The sequence below is a fragment of the Danio rerio genome, chromosome 2 (assembly GCF_052040795.2).
Source record: "Danio rerio strain M-AB ecotype USA chromosome 2, GRCz13ab, whole genome shotgun sequence".
In the NCBI taxonomy this organism is placed as follows: Eukaryota; Metazoa; Chordata; class Actinopteri; order Cypriniformes; family Danionidae; genus Danio; species Danio rerio.
The window spans coordinates 24,748,895-24,767,500 of NC_141022.1; the positions used below are offsets into that span (position 1 = coordinate 24,748,895).

Consider the following 18,606-nt stretch of genomic DNA (forward strand, 5'->3'; position numbering starts at 1 on the left):
CAAACAATGCATTTAAGTGGAGTGGCAGCACAAAAAAAAGTGTCTATACAATTTTTTTTTTTTTTAAAGTTAAAATATCACGTCAATCTGAATTAATTGGTCAAATCTGATTAATATTATTCATATTATAAGGGGGAGGTTAAACCTTTTAAACCTTTTCCTATACAATCTTGAGGACATGTAAACACTCAATCAGATTGAAAACTGCAACTGGGAACTTTAGTGCATGCCTAGTAATGACTTATAGACCAGTTCAATGTGGTCATTTCATTGGCCCATGAACATTTCCTGCTTGCTATCAAACTATTTCATAACTGTAACAAGAGGCAATTCAATCATAACTTAATGTTATATCAGCTATCATAGCAATATTTAACAATATGTGGTTCTTTTGGGATTCTTGGAAGCTATAGAAATTTAGAATGTAAAACAGGAAAAAAACTTTGTGACCATTCTTTTGTTTACATCCCTCAAAATGGTCTATATCACACAGACCTACTGGAACAGAAAAAAGGAAAATATTGGCGAGAATAATTTCATATTTTTCTACATTGTAGCAACATTTTATTTATACAGTAGAGACAAAAATTCTAAGAAATCAGTTGACATGACTGCAGATATTTGGTCTCATAGTTGAGATTCCCAAGGTCTCGCATAAAACACCACACCACATGAAGAGAACTGGCAGTTTCAGCTGTGTTAATGTGCTTTAGAGGACAAGCAGCCTTATGTTGTTTAAAAATGTCACCTCAGACATTCATTTACAGATTTATTTTGTTTGAATGACATCATTTTTACAGTTTGATAAATTATCAAAGCAGCTGCACAAAAGGCTAATTATTAAGTCTGTTAAATAAAAAAAATTTAAAAATATTTGTTTTTTTTAAAGCAGGAGGCTAGTATATATACACACAGTTAAAGGCAATATAATTAGCCTTCCTGTAAAATTGGTATCTTTTAAAAAATTAATTAGTGATTTTTACCAGACTAAGAAGATTTTCACAGCATTTCCAATTGTGTTATGTCTTTTAGAGAAAGTCTAATTTATTTTTAACTTTCGTTTGATTAGAATAAAAGCAGTTTTAACATGTAAAAATAAATAAATCAAATATTTTAAGGTTAAGAAATTATTTTCATTAGCTACAGAACAAACTACTGTTGTCCAATGGCTTTCCTAATTAAACCAACTTACCTAGTTAACCAAGTTTCTTGCAAAATAACCAGTAAAATATTAAGTAACAGTTATTAAAACAATGTTTAAAATGTGTTGAAGAAAAAAAAAAACATTTCTCCCTTAAACTGCACTTTAAAGTAGGGATGCAACAATTAACCAACTTTACTATTAACCGTGCTTCAATTCGTCACAGTTAATTAATTGTAAAGTCTTCTCAACACCGCGTTTCTGCATGGAACAAAATTGCTGCAACTAAACAAAGTTATGGCAACTGTGCGCTAGTTTAAAGTTACGAGCTTGTATGCCAAGGCTAATACCCATGCACACTGGATTAACTATGGCTGAGGCTATTAACTAGGGGGCGATCACATATTATGTCTTTTGTATGCGCAAGTTCGTTATTTCTATATTGGGATCGACATACACGTAGAACTCGAGCAAAGAATATAGAATACACAAGACATGTCACTCATATCTTTTTGAATGAGGAAAAAGTATAACGATCAATATGGTATACCTGTTAACCCTCCCGTTTTTCCCGGGATTCTCTCGTATTTTACAGTTGTATCCTGCTATCAACCCGTAAAGCTATTTTCCTGTATTTCTCACGTATTTTTAGTCTTTCTCTGAAGGGTGACAAATAAACATTAAAGAGCCGAGCCTCACTATACTCAACCCATACCGCCGAACCACCAGGGGCCGCCCCTTGCTCTTAAATGTGAGTCTGTTCTGTGCTTTCACTTTTAGGCATAAAAACACTTTTAGGCAAAAAAAAAATGTCGGGATTCCTTCCCTTTTCAGTACAAGTACCGTCTCCCCTGCATATGCAATCCTCAAAACCTCAAATCCTCAAAACATATCACGTCATATAACGGTGCATGGCTGTCAGCTGACGCGCTTCCCTAAACTGATTCTGTCCACCTGATTTGAAGCGGAGCAAAAGTTTGGGTTTTGGGTGTGTGTTTAAACAGATTTATACATAACTAATAATAATAATAATAATAAAAATATCTAAATATGTCGATCTTGGTGGGGTTTTTTTCCCAAACACAACTAATTTCGTCCTAAATGAACATAAAAAGTTAGAAAAGTAATTAAATGCTTTCATTATAACAAATCATTTGTTGATCTTTAATCAGAATGTGTAAGTCATGCAGTGACGGAACGGCTAATGTGATTTGATAACTTGATTCTATTACATTATAATAGCTATTAATTTTAATAAGCTGAACTGTTTGTTAATTTATTTGCTGCTAATGTATACTATTTATTTTCTCTTTTGTCAATAATAAAACATATTACTGACCATTTAACTGTTTATTTACAATGAAAAAGCCCCAACAGGGGGTTGGGGGAATCCTTTATTATGGTGGGCACATGCCTTATTTTCACATGCCAATGTTGACAGGTATGCTTCTAGTACAGGAGCCAATTATTGATCGCTATACACTGACAATACTCTGGGGGAGATGATCGGACCAGACGTGAGTTTCTGCAGATTTCGACATTTAGAAATGAAACTAAATAGACAGTTGTTATTTAATTTTATTGGTGATTCCTAATATAAAATTTAATCGTAAGCTTGGCAAGCAGTTTTGGAGAATTTGATATTTTCCCATTCAAACAGAATGCTCGAGCATACTGCCCGAGACGTGTATAAGATAAGATGGCCATCGAGTGAAATGACTTGTCTTAAAGGGACTTTGGCGCGAGTCATAGGCTGCGTCCGAAACCGCATTCTTCCATACTATATAGTACGCTAAAATCAGTATGCGAGCCGAGTAGTATGTCCGAATTCATAGAATACGAAAATCAGTAGGCGAGAAGTACCCGGATGACTTACTACTTCCGGCGAGATTCTGAAGTGCACATCCCATGCACGCTGCGCTATCCCATAATGCCCCATGAGAGAATTCATGAATGGAAGTGAGACGACGCAGCGGACGCAGGTAGGTCACGTGACCATGACAAAATGGAGGATGTAGTACGTCCGAATTCCATTCATACTTTTCAAATTCATACTGTATAGAACGTACTTTTCTAACGGCCGAGTAGTACGTTTAAATTCAAATGCAGTACCGACTGAGTAGTAGGCGGTTTCGGACGCAGCCATACTTTCCAAGTGCACCTAGCTAAAAAAATGGCACAAGCACACTGTAAGTCACATGACAAGAACAGACCGATTAGCTTCATACTTGTTATAGAATATAAACATTTATAACTCCAAAGAGAAAAAAAAATACAAAATGAAAAATACCAAACAATATTGTAATCCAGTCGATGCAAAGTGCCTTTTAGACAGACGTTAAGCAGCCTTTGACTACATTTGTTTTCTTTAAAAGGGAAATACTTATAAGTTAATTTGTAGCTTAGATTTATATCCGAGAAATATTTCTTTTAATTTATTCTTATTTTTATTTATTTATTTATTCATTGTTCTCTCATTGATTTTCAGTGTAAAATTATTACTTATGTTTTAATGGTCAAAACTTTTCAAATAGTCAAAAAAAAATTTTTTTTTTTTCACAATTTGTTGATGATGCACAAAGTCCAAAGAGAAATGGACTATTGTTTGATTTTTATTATCATTTTGTGCTGTATTTGGTTACTGAGCATCAATAAATAACACTTGAAAATCACATGATAACTTTTTATATTTTAAAAACTAGTAGTGATTTGAAATTAATAAATGCACAATAATCGTGATAACTGTGATTATTCCTCAAACTATAATCATACAACCAAAAATCTATAATCGTTGCATGCCTACTTGGAATATATTTGAAAAAGAATTATAATTTCAGAGGATATCCTGAAACTCAAACTCTATATTTATGCAGTGTGTACAAAGCTTGTGGCTAAAGCACACATCAACCCAATTAACTTCATTCAGAGTTCATGTAAACCCTGTGTTCAGAACAATCAATCTCAATGCTTTCATTCAGACTGAATCAAACAGCGTGTATTGTATCGTTGACATGGTACACGTGGAGCGCATACTAGAAGGACAAGCTCTACAGGTCCTAAAACAAACAGTAGACATCACTCTATTATCTCAGTGAAATGATATGCTATTGCATCCTTTATGCTATTAAGCTTTTTACCTTGAAGGCATATTCTTTAATGGCTTTAATCACATCTTTGAAGAGGATTTTTGAAGTGAGAGTATATCCATGGTAAATGACCGGCTCTCCGTCTGATCCATCCCAGCAGTCCAGCTCCACGCAGCGGCAGCCCTTCAGAAGAGCTCTAAGATACGAAACACAACTTATACATTACTACATGCATACATAAAGTGTCATGTTGTGCTTTTTACACTTTAAATGACTTCACATAAGCCATATTTGTAGCTACGTTGTTTTATAATAATACATTTCATTTAAAAGGCGCCTTTCTGGCAACTCAAGGACACTGGACAATTAAACAAGAGCAACAAAACAAGAGGAATAATATACAAGTATACACAGCAATAGTTCAAATACAATTAAGTATTAAAAGCCACCTTAAGTGAGTTTTGAGTCTTGTTTTGGATAATGTAAGCGTCAATGTTTCTGATGGCAAGTGGAAGTGAGTTCCAAAGCTGGGTAGCAAAGATGCTGAATGCTCTGCTGTCCATAGACGACAGACGAGCAGAGGGAACAGACAAGTGGAGGGAAGAAGAAGATCTCAGGGAGCAGCAATATGAATGAGGGCAGACAAATATGGAGGGGGGAGATTGTGGATGGTTTTGATTGTTAACAGCAAAATGTTAAAATCAATGTGGGAGGGGACTGGTAACCAGTGAAGCTGCTGCAGGACAGGGGTGATGTGATAAGAAGAAGGGGTTCTGGTGATGATACAGGCAGCTGAGTTTTAGACCAACTGAAGCCTACGGAGGGATTTATGAGTGAGGCCAAAGAGAAGGGAGTTGCAGTAATCTATAAGAGATGTGCAGACTATGAACAAGAACTGCAGTGGCCTGGGGGTAAGAGAAGGGCTGAGTTGGTTAATGTTACGCAGGTGGAAGCAAGCAGACCGGGTGATGTTATTAATGTGAAGAGTCAAAAGATAGGGTGCCATCAAGGATGACACCCAGACTCTTGACCTGTTTAAAGGGATAAATGGAACGGTCATCAATAGAAAGAGAAAAGCTGTCAGTTTTGGAGAGTGTTGATTTGGTATCAACAAGCAAAACATCAGTTTTTGCACTATTTAATATGAGAAAGTTAAGAGAGAAGCAAGATTTGTTCTGTTAAGCAGACTGTAAGGAATGAAGGTCGAGAGTGTTTGCCAGAGCGAGAGATTGTCATCCACGAAGCAGTGGAACTGTATGTTATATTTACAGAGAATATTACCAAAAGGAAGGAGATAGATGATGAAAAGCAGGGGCCCCAGGACTGAGCCCTGAGGTACACCTGAGGAAACTGTAAAATGCTGAGAAGCGAGTGATTTGAGTTGAATGAACTGAGTTTTACTGTGAAAACATACACAGAAAACATTCTTGTAAAAATTGAGGCAACACTTCAGTTTAAGTAACAATTCTCACTATTAAGTAGTGACTTTTATTACCTGCATATTATTAAGATATTGGCTGTTTATTAGTACTTTTAAAAGTACAAATTTTGCATGTTCTTTTCCTACATCCTAAATTTCTGAATCTAACTTGACATTATTAACAAGTAGCAAATTAGGAGTTTATTAAGGTAAAGTAAACTAATGTAAACTAATGGTTTATTATTTTACTAGTTTATTTATAGCAATATATTAATATCAATATTGGTATATTGTTGGAAACTAAGAAACAGGTTTGAACATCCAAACTCCACACAGAAATGCCAACTGGCCCAGCCGGGACTCAACCAGTGACCTTCCTGCTGTGAAGCAACAGTGCTAACCACTGAGCCACCATGCCACCAGCATGCTACATGTTCGTTTATAAATAATGACTTAAAATGATCATGATAAATCTCTTTCATATTTAAAAAAAAATGCAAAAATGTATGTTTATCAAATATGTTTGTTTGTTTGTTCGTTCCTCCACCATTGTAGGATTACTGCACGGTATTGTAGATTTGCCCAGCATAATTAGCATTGCAGACTTTCATCATAAATCAACACACTTAAATACCTGACTAAAGACAGTTTATTCATAGATTTAGAATAGAAAAAATTTAAAGTAGTCTGCTATACTTCTGTGAAATTGTAAATGTTTTACATTTGTGGCCTGATTTACAAGTGCACAAAACAGCTGTTGTAACTTTGGAGGACATCATTTGCAGAAAAATTCCAAACATCTAAATCTCTTCATGAAGGGCCCTTCAATTAAAAAGGGAACACCCTTCAAAAAACTTTACAACACCCTACAATAAGAGCTCTTGAAGGAGAGCAGAGAAATGTTCATCTCCTGTGGATTTTAGTACCTCATTTGGACCACTAGAATCCTGGTTTATCATCTTAAAAAAAAAAAAAAAAAAAAAAAAACTGAAAACTCTGATTAAACTGTTTAAGCAGTTTTAATTGACCGGTTAAATGGAAAGGATGTCAATCGTAGCATGATTACAACAAGTGTGTGTGTGTGTGTGCAGGAGAGAGATAAAGAGGAGAGAGCATATTTGGGTTCATAGTGAGTTTGCTGTGGTACACCAACTAGGTGTGACGGATGCACTAGAACAAACTAGAAATTTAGTGATCTATTCAACACACTTGATTTAGCAAAAGCTGTGATTGTCATGTGTATATTGTCAGGGACGCATGACTCTGTGATCAGTAGCAAATTTTGATAACATCAGAAAACCTGCAGGAACTCTGCTGCAATATTTCTACTATTTTATTTATTATATATTTGAAGAGTTCAGATGCAAAAAGTGCCATCGAAAATGTTCTTCTAAAGTTGCCATTTTTCTCAGGTTCCTATGTGATTTGTAGTTTGATTTAGTAATTTCACTTTTATGGCAAAGCATAGGTTATTTCCATTGTTTGTCACAGCACAAAACAGAACATAAACCTAAGAGGCTAAAGAAAATGCTCACTGTAGAAGAAAATTCCAGATGGCACTTGGTTTTTGCATCTGAACTCTTCATTTTTCTCCCAGCACATTCATTGGGTGTATTCATTTAAGCACCATATTCATTAATTGTTTTGTTAGAACGGTTCCAGTTTTGCCCTTGGTGCTCACTACCTAATCTAATGTAAAACCAATAAACCAGATTTGCACAAATATCTCATTGCAAAAGACCTTACAGAAAGTATTCATTTAGATGTGAGACTGGAATTGTAATTCATGTTCAAACTACATGATGTAAACAAATACAGAATGATCAACAGGATTACTTTATGTAGGCCTCAGTGCTGCTGGGTCCTTTGAGCTGGTCCTCCATCAGGTATGTGTTGTGAGAGGAGGAGATGAAGTAATGGCTGAGAGGCTGGTTCATGTCCTGGTAAACACTTTTATGAGCCTGGTTAAAGATCAGCCCCTCCGGCTGGTGCAAGTACATCAGGAAGCCATCCTGGGTCATTTGCTGTTTGGCTTTGGCTAGAAGAATTGAAAACACAGATAAGCCATTATGCATTGGACTTGCAGATCAACTGACTGAAACCAAGTACATTTACTTAACTTAAAAGTTTGATTTAGTAAGATTCTAAAAGAATTCTCTATATTAACCATGGATACAATTATTTTAATATTATTTCATAATTAGTTTAATCAGTCTTCAGTCTCACATGATTCTTCAGAATAGGGCTGCACAATATTGGATTGCGATATTTTCTTTTGCTGCAATATACATTGCAATATGAATATCATACATACAATATCAAACGTAAAATAGCATGGTCATCATAATGATTAAAAATATCTTTATCTTTAATAAACAAACTAATCATGTGATGTGACTATTGCAGACGCACACACTGCGATATTGATCCTTAAACGATATATTTTTCAGCCCTACTTTAGAAATAAGTCTAACTTTGGGGTTTGTTGCTCAAACATGTTATTATTAGCAATGCTCAAACCATCATTGGGGAAACCACAACTAATTTTCAGAGTTCTTTTATTCATAGAAAGTTCAACAGAGAATTTATCCAAATAGAAAAATTTGCAACACCATACATTTTTTAAATATCCGCTTGTAAGTCGTAACGTATGGAATACTGTTCAAGCTTATCACGCATTAAAGTAAATTTTATATAAAATCATAATGTACACGAAAATCTCTGGCCTTGCTGCATCACAGACACCAATATTTTAACAACTTATTAAAAAATAACCATGTTCTGGCCATCTGATATTAGACATGGTTATATATATATATATATAACGATCGTGATTTTAAAAAGTATTTGTAAAACTTTGTAAACATTTATTATTAGTATTTGTTGAGCCTACACGTAAAGTTTGATATACCGTTTGGACCCGAAAGCCACTTCATGTGATGTCAAGCTTAAGTCAATAACTTTTGATTTACTACAACCTTGTTGATTAATTTAAATAAATAAAATCTTAGTGACCCAAGCTTTAAAAAAAAAAATCCTACTTAGCAGAGATTAAAAAAAAAACAAAAAAACTTTAAAATAAAAATCAGGGTTCCTTTTCCACAGTGTTGCAACTTCCTATTCGACTCAATTCTATTCACTTTTATCTATAGAAAGTATTGCTATTTTGCTTGATGCTGCTGGTATTTTCTTATCATACTATTTTAATTCTAATATATTATCAAGCTAGTTTGAAGCACGAGTAGTTAATGGACACGTGTTATTCCTTATCATTTACATAACAGCAAATTAATTGGAGAAATAGCAAATTTGATTTAATTGCAAAATAAGGTGAATTATAAACAAGGCAGCTGTTATGTTGAGCGTTGAGCACACACAAAATGTATTTTGACAGGTACAGGGTTTCTTTGGGTTTCACAAAGAATAATTTAAGACTTAGGACACTTTTAAGACCATAAATAAATAAATGAAATGTTAGACTTGCACAGGGATTTTTTTTGTACAGGATTTTTTTAATATTCCAGTTGGAAAAGATTTTCACTTGCCCTATCAATTCTTTTTTATAATTGAATACATTTTAATAATATAATAAATATAGGCCAGGTCAGTAACCTCAGCAGTAAATGCGAGGAGAACTTTTCAACAGATGTTACTGTAAGGAAAATAGTTAAACCATTACAGTAAACAAAGTTAAAAATGTAATTTTTAAGTGGTACTGAGATGGATTGTTGGTGATTGTATGGGTGTTGGCCAGATTGGGTAGCTATACATGAACAAAGCAAAATCAAGACCTGTTAAAAAGAATTTAAGACCTACAACACAGTATTTCTGTAGATTTAAGACTTTTCAAAGCCTAAATTTTAGTTTTGAGATTTAAAACAATTTAAGACATTTTAAGACTTTAAGACCACGTGGATACCCTGAGGTGACAAAAGGGAAAGGAATAAAACAGCAGTGAAAACATAGGCTAACCATAATAATAGGCAAAACAAGTGAAACAATTCAAATCCCTGATATGCCAATACTAGGACAAAAATATATACAATTCCCTGACTCTGGAATCAACCTATTAAAATTCCATAGTATTACAGAAATTTCATGACCCATGGGAACTAAAAAATTACCGTTTTCATCGAGTTCATATTTCTCAATGAGTTGAAGGGCATCATTTTGGGACACCTCTTCTCTCTGCTCAGTCAGCAGAAAGTTCAGCAGGTCATTTGCGCTCATGAGACCATCTGTCTTTGCATACTCCCCATAAATGACATCAATCTCCTCTCTTTTCGTCAGGATTTTGTAGAAATGCTCAATCTCGTTTCCCTCCAGGAATCCACCGTTCGATTTGTCGCATTCCTGACAAAGAGAGAAACAGTGACATATCTGGTCAAGTGATTTCTATTAAAAGTGTTAGTTTGCAAGTGCTCTAACCTCGTGTCCTAACTACAAGCAACATGACAAGAGTCCAGTGACAAGCAAATTGGCTGTCTGCACCAAGCATGATGCAACAGAAACATTTAAATACCAGCCACTGCACCTCCGACGAAAAGTATTATAATCTAATTATAACACATTTAGTCTATATAACATTATTAAAAGTATATCGGCTCTAGGGCTGCCACAACAAATCGATTCAATTGATAAAAATTGATTACTAAAGAGTTGACAACGAATTTCATAATCGATTGTGTTGTGCGACGTAGGGATGTTTGATTATTAAAAAAAACTTTAGTTGAGCACGAAGCGAAGTGAACACACTTGCATGTTTTTTGGGAGTAACTAATGAATTTACATGCTAAATCCTGCACGTTCCACTTTTATGAATGAGGAATACGCGTTGTCACAAGTAAACACGGCGACACCCATCTCACGTTATAGATCACGATCAAGATCATTTTTACCGTCTTTTAAACAACAAAATACACTCACACGTTTTTGTGAATTGAAATATCAGGTATTGATGACAGTACACAGTATACAGTATCTACACTGCAAAAAAGCTTTTCTTAATTAGTAATTTTGTCTTCTTTCCAGTACAAATATCAAAAAAATATTTTAATCAAGATTACTGGACAAGAAAATGAGATGAGAAAATAAAGAGATGCCTAAAACTTCTGTTTGAGATTACATGTATATCTCATTCATTATGACTATTTTTTTTACCCCATTGGCAAATATTTTTGCTTGATTTAAGCAAACAATCATTTCATTTTGAGGTGTTTTTTTCCGAAAAAAAACGAGACATAATTTCTTAGCCTATTTCATGTGTCCTGTATATAGCTTGATTTAATATTTTTTTAGATATTTGGATTGAAAACAGGACAAAATCACCAAGTTAGTTTTTATTATTATTATTATTATTATTATTATTATAACAGCTCAGGGATGTTCAAGGGGCACTTTCTAAAGATTGTAGTTCTATTTTTGAATAAAGTGTTGGTGTAAGGTCCACCCAGTTGGTCCAGTGAAGGTGTTCACTGGTGGATGTGCGTGTTCGGCCTTTCCAGTACACAATGTTGTTTCAGTTTAACTTTAACTCATATCTTACTCCAATTTTCATATGAGGTGGTTCAAAATATTATCTTCCATTTTATCGGACTCCAATCATTTAGAGAATTATATCAATATACAATTTAGCCAAATGTTTGAACATTTTGTCTTTACTCGTAACTATTACATTTGTTCAGATGCTCAGAGGAATCGCCTCGGCCAGTGACGTCCCTCACGGTCACACTCTCATCAGTCTTGATTATTAAACAGGTAATTGACTAATACTTTTAGATGGCTGCTGCTATGAATGCTATTCATTCTAAACAGGGTTCTTACACTTTTTCCACCTTCAAATTCACTGCAAAAAATGCTTTTCTTGCTCAGATTTTTTGTCTTGTTTCTAGTCTAAATATCTAAAATTTCTTATATCAAGAAGCATTTTTTAGACAAGCAAAACATATTGCCTTGTTTTGAGAAATATTATGCCAGTATTAAGTCAGTTTTTCCTTAAAACAAGCAAAATAATCTGCCAATGGGGTAAGCAAATTAATCTTGTTTTTTCTTTTGACGTAAGATTATTTAGCTTACCCCATTGGCAGATTATTTTGCTTGTTTTAAGGAAAAACGGACTTAATATTGGCATAATATTTCTAAAAACAAGGCAATATGTTTTGCTTGTTTAGAAAATTCTTCTTGATTTAGGAAGTTTTAGATATTTGGACTAGAAACAAGACAAAAAAATCTAAGTAAGAAAAGCATTTTTTGCAGTGTTCCAGCACTTTCAAGGTGCATTTGTATGCTTTTCCAGCACCTAACTACCACGGTTAATCATGTTTATATATGTTGTATGTACTCATTCACATTTAAATCCATTGTGCTATTTTAAAAAAACATAATATGACATTTACACTTAAATTGTTGAATATTTTGGAGCTTAGATTTATTGGGACACTTCACCCAAAAATAATGAAAAATAATTTAAAAAGTTCAGTTATTGGATGAAGTATGTTTTTAAGTTTGGTCTCTTTCTCTTTCTTTTTAAAGTTGATATCTCAAGAAATGAGCTTACAGTCAGATTATGTTTGGGTGTAGAACCAAACTTTCATGACCAGTCATTCATGACATTTCAAGTGCATTGCAATTTTATTTTATTTATTTATTTATTTATTTTTTTACAGTCATTGAATTGGCGTTTCAGATGCAAAGTTGCTTTCTGGGTGAATGTTTCCTAAATAAGTATGAAGCTAATAATGCCAAAACAATCTGAATTTGTATAGTTTGAATTCTTAAAAAAACTTAAAACTGTATTTTTTTTTATATATTCAAAATCTGCAGTCTTTGAATTCAGAACCAAAAAATCTAAAGTTTGAAAATATGTCTATAAAAATCTGACTTAAAAAATTGTCTTAAATTTTAAACGTTCAATAATCGAGTTAAGAAATTCAAATTCGGTTCAACATTTTTAATAGCATATGATCAGTTTTATTAGCTTACAATTATTAATAATTAAACTTAACACAATTCAAATTCAAATTGTTTTGGCATATTATTAGCTCCATAAATACATGCATGTGGTGAGCATTTAGCAATGAAAACTGGTCGCACAACAACAATTTAAGCCCTCGCACATATGCTCCCAAACATATTTAGAGGTCACAGATGAAATTGTGCGCATATGCAACCAAAACAGTCAATTTAGAGCCCAGCAAATTCAAATTCAAGCAGGTTCAAGCACTTTGTCCAAAATCCAAGCACTTTTCTAACCTTGAAAACACTATATTAAAAATCAAGCATTTTCCAGGATTTCCAGCACCGTAAGAACCCTGTCTAAAGTATTTTGAGTAGTCTCCCCCTTAGACGTACACCCTTGTGTTAAATGTAATCTTATTTCTAATAAGAGGTCACAGCCTTTATTATAAATATAACCGACTACTGTTCTCTATGATAATTTTGGTTTAGTCAAGCTCACGGTTTCCCCATGTACATTTAATTTAGAACAATACTTTCAAACAAGGGTCAGGCACCCTATATAGGTTAGTCATGAAACACCTTGTTGCAATAGACAGAAATAACTCCTTTTCCACCCAAGTACACCTGAATCAATATCAAGAGTCAGTCAGATCTCTAAAATACAGATAGTGTGCCCGATGTTTTATCTCAACTGGACTTTAGTCTGTCTACTGACCTGACGCATGACATGCAGAAACAAGGATACAGTCTAATCTACTAAAATGCATAATTACTGAGTACTGAGTTCAAACATAATTTAATAGTCATGTAAATGTGTATTATGCCAATTATTCAGTGATTCATAAACAATCAACACAAGACATCAAATTCTCAAAGATAAATCTAAGATCAAAAGATGCATACCTGACTTCAAAATATACATTGTATAGAGCATGAGAGCTCCACACTACGGGATGATCTGGTTACAGAATCACCCCGGACCTCTAGACACTTTCCCTTAAATAGTCAAACCAAGAATCTCCTTCAAAGACGGGTATGTGTGGAACAACAAAAAGCATTTGCATTTAGTGGCATGCAAGATCTGAAGAGTTACTGACTATATGGAACAAATTGTAATTTGAATAGAAGCCCCCTTGGTAAAGGCAGTGGTTCAAAACACACCTGAAATTATATATCTATTGTTTTGATTATGTCTATTTGTGAGGAAATGAGACCATTGTACAAGTCGCACTGAGACATTTCAAATGATATGAAACCAGATATTGAAAGTCACTTGGATTGATATAGAACATTCATATTTTGAGAAGATCAATCTGTGTGAGTTGGATGAAGAGGAGGGTGAGTGAACCCAAGGGAGTGCAGGAGATGCTTTATGTAAATGAAGGAAAGGAGTGGAGTGAACTTTCCCGCATTCCCAACTGGTGGGGTGTGGAGCCAGCCCATGCTTGTATTGTCAAAGACATCAAAGTATCTTAGGTATCTCAAATCTTACAGTTGGAAATGAATGCTTTTCTTGTTTGTTTTCAATCAGATTAATCAGAAAAATAATCGACAAATTAATCGATTATTAAAATAATCGTTAGTTGCAGCCCTAATAGACTCAGTGACAGTTGATTTTCATTTTTAACCGCTTGCTAGTTATTTTATTTTTAAGATCTGAGGTGAACTATTTGCTGTTGCTTTCATTAGAATGGCAATACATGCCAGGTAAACGATGTTCAAACTCACAAATATCAGCAATTCACATAAAAAAAGCACATAATCGGTACCTGAGGAGATAATTATCATAGATGTTTATGGTGTTGTTTTGTCATGACGTTGCATTAATAGAAACTCTTTCTAAAATAGAAAATCTGCACATTGCTGTTGTAGATGGTTAAGACAAAAACTCATGTAGTTAGGACACGGTGTGAAAACATTACAGATGATCAAATTCCCATATCACCTTAAAGAGCATTTCAGCGTAGTCTTCGTGCACTTCAACGTTGATGTCTTTCAGAAAGCTCTTGACCTCTTTCAGACTCATCTTGTTGTCCAGGTTTTTGTCTGCTTTCCGCAAGGAGCTGTAGATCCAGCTAAAACCCTGATGTAAGAACAACTAACAGAGACACTTGAGGAACAATGCTAGAATTTCACTTAATGAAAAGGATACTGCTCCGTCTTCTTCTGTGAACTGAGGTTGTTCAAGCTTGAGATGACTTTCTCCAAACCGCTGACCCATTTCTTGGCTTCTTCCTCAGTGCTGGCGATTAGGTCCAGGCTTTTCTGACGACCCTTAAACAAGATGGAGAACGCTCGACCCTCCAATGTCTCCTCTGTGTATTTCCTCAGACTGTCTGTTTGTCGACCTGTTCGGACTTCCTCAATGTCCTCAATAGAGACTGAAGGAGAAAGAGATGCATTAGCATACCACATGAAATGAGACCTGAAAAATGTCTTGTGTTGCAGTGGTATATTTGTGGGAAAAGCCTAAAATACACAGTTTGGGTCAAAATGATCCTTTTTATTTTATGTTAAAAATGATTAGAATATTATGAAAGATCATCTTCCATGACGGCATCTTGGAAGTTTCCTTCCATAAATAAATCAAAACTTATATTATTATACGTTTATTGCTAAGAACCTAATTTGATCATATTTAAAAGTCAGTTATTTTCAATATTTAGATTTGTTTCAAAGCCTCAGACCCCAGATTTTTAGATCGTTGTATTTCAGCTAAATGTTATCCTATCACTCGAAACCATACATCAATGGAGAGCATTTATTCAGCTTCCAGACTATGTATTTAAAATTATTATTACAAAATATAAACCTTATGACTATTTTTGAAGTCCAGGGTCATATGAAGTAATTATGCAACAACATTGGAGTCTGATCATCTATGCCAATGATCAAATATAGCTCAGCAGTGTTCAGACTGGAAATTAAAAATTGAGTATGTAATGTTGATCACACTCTGAAAATAGCTGGGTTGTCATAATGCAGTTCTGGATCAAATATTTAAAAATATATTTTGACATATTTGATTTATTTTGATCTGTATTTCCTAGATAATATTTTTAAATATGCTAGTGTTTTCTTGTTTTAATTTCCTAGTTTAAAGAAACAACTCCAAATTCTTACAGTACATACTGATAAACTCATCAAATGGACCCAATGAAGAATATATCCAAATGCTTAATTTTCTGCAAAAAAAAAAACAAAAAACAAAAAAAAAAACACTTACAGTGCACATTTGCAAAAGAGCCTGATGTTAGATAAAAAATCATCATGTGGATGAGCGCCAATTATGCATGATGAAAAAGCGTTGTAAGCTCAATTTTGTATTTTTGCATAATTTGAGCAAAAGCACAAATGTTTAAACAGCCTCAGGTTAATGCTTTACAGCGCTGGTCACAATGTGACTATATAACTATGAAGTGCTGTAATAAAATACACATTTCATTTGATCATTTATTTTTTTCAGCTTAGTCTCTATTTCAGAGGTTGCCACAGCAGAATAAACTTCCAGTATGCGTTTTACACAGCGGATGCCCTTCCAGCTGCAACCCAGGACTGGGAAACACCCATACAGTAGGGGTAGGCGATATGACCTAAAATTAATATCACTGTATTTTTCATCTTTTGAATGGTGACGGTATAATAAGCTTTTTTTTTGGTACATTTTGGGAAGAGGTGGCCTGTCCTGTCCCTTTATTATGCGAATAAAGTTAATATTTTTTAAATAAGTAAATGGTTTAGGTATCCTTATCAAAAAGAGACATGGGAGAGTATTATGCATTCTGAACATATTTATTTAGCAAAAAAAACCTAAAGATCTTACTTAACAGTGTACAACAAAACAAAAATTAGCAGTGTAATAACACGGTAACACTGTAATAATGTGTACTTTTCACAAAAACTCTCTCTTCATCTGAACTCTGATGAAATTAGACATTCAAGTTATTGGCCAGGAACACCAGCCTGTCAACATTTTCTGGCTTCAGTGATGCCCTGGAACTTGTTACAATATTGCCCCCTGTGCTGAATGCACGCTCGGAGATTAAGCTTGTGGCTTGGATGCATAGGTATTTTTTTGCCAGACGGCTAATGCGCGGGAAGTGAGAACATTGGAGAGGCTACCACTCCAGTGGATCAGAGTCACTGTCAGCCGTTACCATCAGCAGGTAGCCATCTAGCTCCATGTCAATGCCCTGCTGCATTTTCCTCTACAGCAGCCTCGGTCTCTCCATCTGGTTCTGACACTCCACTCATCTCTTTTCAGATAGTAGGCTACAGGCCCGACATTTCTCCATGATGTTTCACTAGTCGTTTAAAAGCAGATCCCCTTTTACCTACCATCAGCAAAGTTGGTACGAATATGTTTTACTTTTTTATTTACAACAAGATACATAGTAACAGGGAACAGGGAAATTAACTTTTTTACTTGGTAGCACCAGTGCTCCCAACTTCAAATATTTAAGAGCACCAAAAAGAATTTAGGGGCACCAGAAAAAAAATTAGGAGCACCCACCAAAAATGAATGAGCACCACTGCAAATTGTATTTTAAGGGATTTATTGTATTTGAGAACGACATCATCAATTAGGACTAACAACAAGCAGAAACAAGTATCTAACTAATGCTGAGCTGACTTTGATATGTGTGCAATAATTCCAAAATGAATGTCTAATAATCATAGTATATTAATGATGATGAAAATGACAATAATAGTAATGATGAATTACATTTCTCATTATCATGCTGCCTTGAATGTGCTTGAATGCGAGTTATCTGCTATGAAAGGTCTGTTACTTTATAAAAAAAAAAATTTTTATGGTTTGCATCAAGCAAAAATTAAGCATCGCAGTAAGAAAAATTTATTTTTATTTTTATTTAAAATTTAAAATTTTATTTATTCCGCTGTGGCGACCCCAGATTAATAACGGGACTAAGCCGAAAAGAAAATGAATGAGTTCTTTTTGTTGTATGTAATAACATCATTGTATGTACTTTCATTTTTGGTTTATTTTGTTATTCTGTGGGGGGTATGAGTGTGAAATACAGGAGTGTTGGCAAGTATGAAAATTAAATAATGAATTTAAATTTAAGGAATATGTTTTTCGTGATTGCTCTTTGTAATTGGCTTCTTTTTTTCCATGTTCAACCTAAACAATTATTTAATAAAAATAAATCAATTTAAGATTTCAGTACTTTCAAACAGAGATTTCAATTATTAAACAAAAGTAAAAACTAACTCTGATTAAAATGTAAAGTTGTAAAAATGTAAATGGACAGCAGGAAAAAATAGAAAAATATAAGTTAAGCATTGTTTGGGAAGTCCCTAAAGATTAATAATAGTGTTATACACATCCAAAAGATTTTTAAAGCCAGGTGCTTGATCAAGCCAGACACAATGGAAAAAGTAAGAAAGTCAGCACACTGCCACTTTAGTGCTCAAAAACTGATTAATTATTACAGGGGTTCAACCTCCATGGTCTTTGTCAGGTCCCGATATACATATTGAAATCATATACAGTTGAAATTAGAATTATTAAACCCCCGTTGATTTTTTTTTCTTTTTTTAAATATTTCCTAAATGTTGTTTAATAGAGCAAGGATTTTTCACAATATGTCTGATAATATTTTTTTCTTCTGGAGAAAATCTTATTTGTTTTATTTTGGCTAGAATAAAAGCAGTTTTTAATAAAAAAATTAATTAAAAAAAACATTAAGGTCAATATTATTAGCCCCTTAAGCTATACATTTTTTCGACAGTCTACATAACAAACCATCATTATACAACAACTTGCCTAATTACCCTAACCTGCCTAGTTACCCTAATTAAGCCTTTAAATGCCACTTTAAGCTGTATAGAAGTGTCTTGAAAAATATCTAGTCAAATATTATGTGCTGTTATGGCAAAGATAAAATAAATCAGTTTTAAGAAATTAGTTAATAATAATAATATCGTGTTGAGAAATGTTGAAAAAAATCTGTCAAACAGAAATTGAGGGAAAAAAA

At 34.0% G+C, this 18,606-nt stretch overlaps 1 protein-coding gene across 3 annotated transcripts in view; it reads right to left on the bottom strand.

Annotated features, from left to right (window-relative positions):
• plcd1b (phospholipase C, delta 1b) overlaps nt 1-18,606 on the bottom strand; it is a 48,642-nt gene that overhangs the window by 18,939 nt on the left and 11,097 nt on the right. For all 3 annotated transcript variants that reach the window (XM_087238880.1, NM_200068.1, XM_087238879.1), the window contains 5 exon segments: nt 14,757-14,985; nt 14,550-14,679; nt 9,772-10,000; nt 7,484-7,685; nt 4,279-4,423 (listed from right to left, as the gene is read on the bottom strand). In XM_087238880.1, the coding sequence (XP_087095006.1) occupies nt 4,279-4,423; nt 7,484-7,685; nt 9,772-10,000; nt 14,550-14,679; nt 14,757-14,985 (935 nt within the window).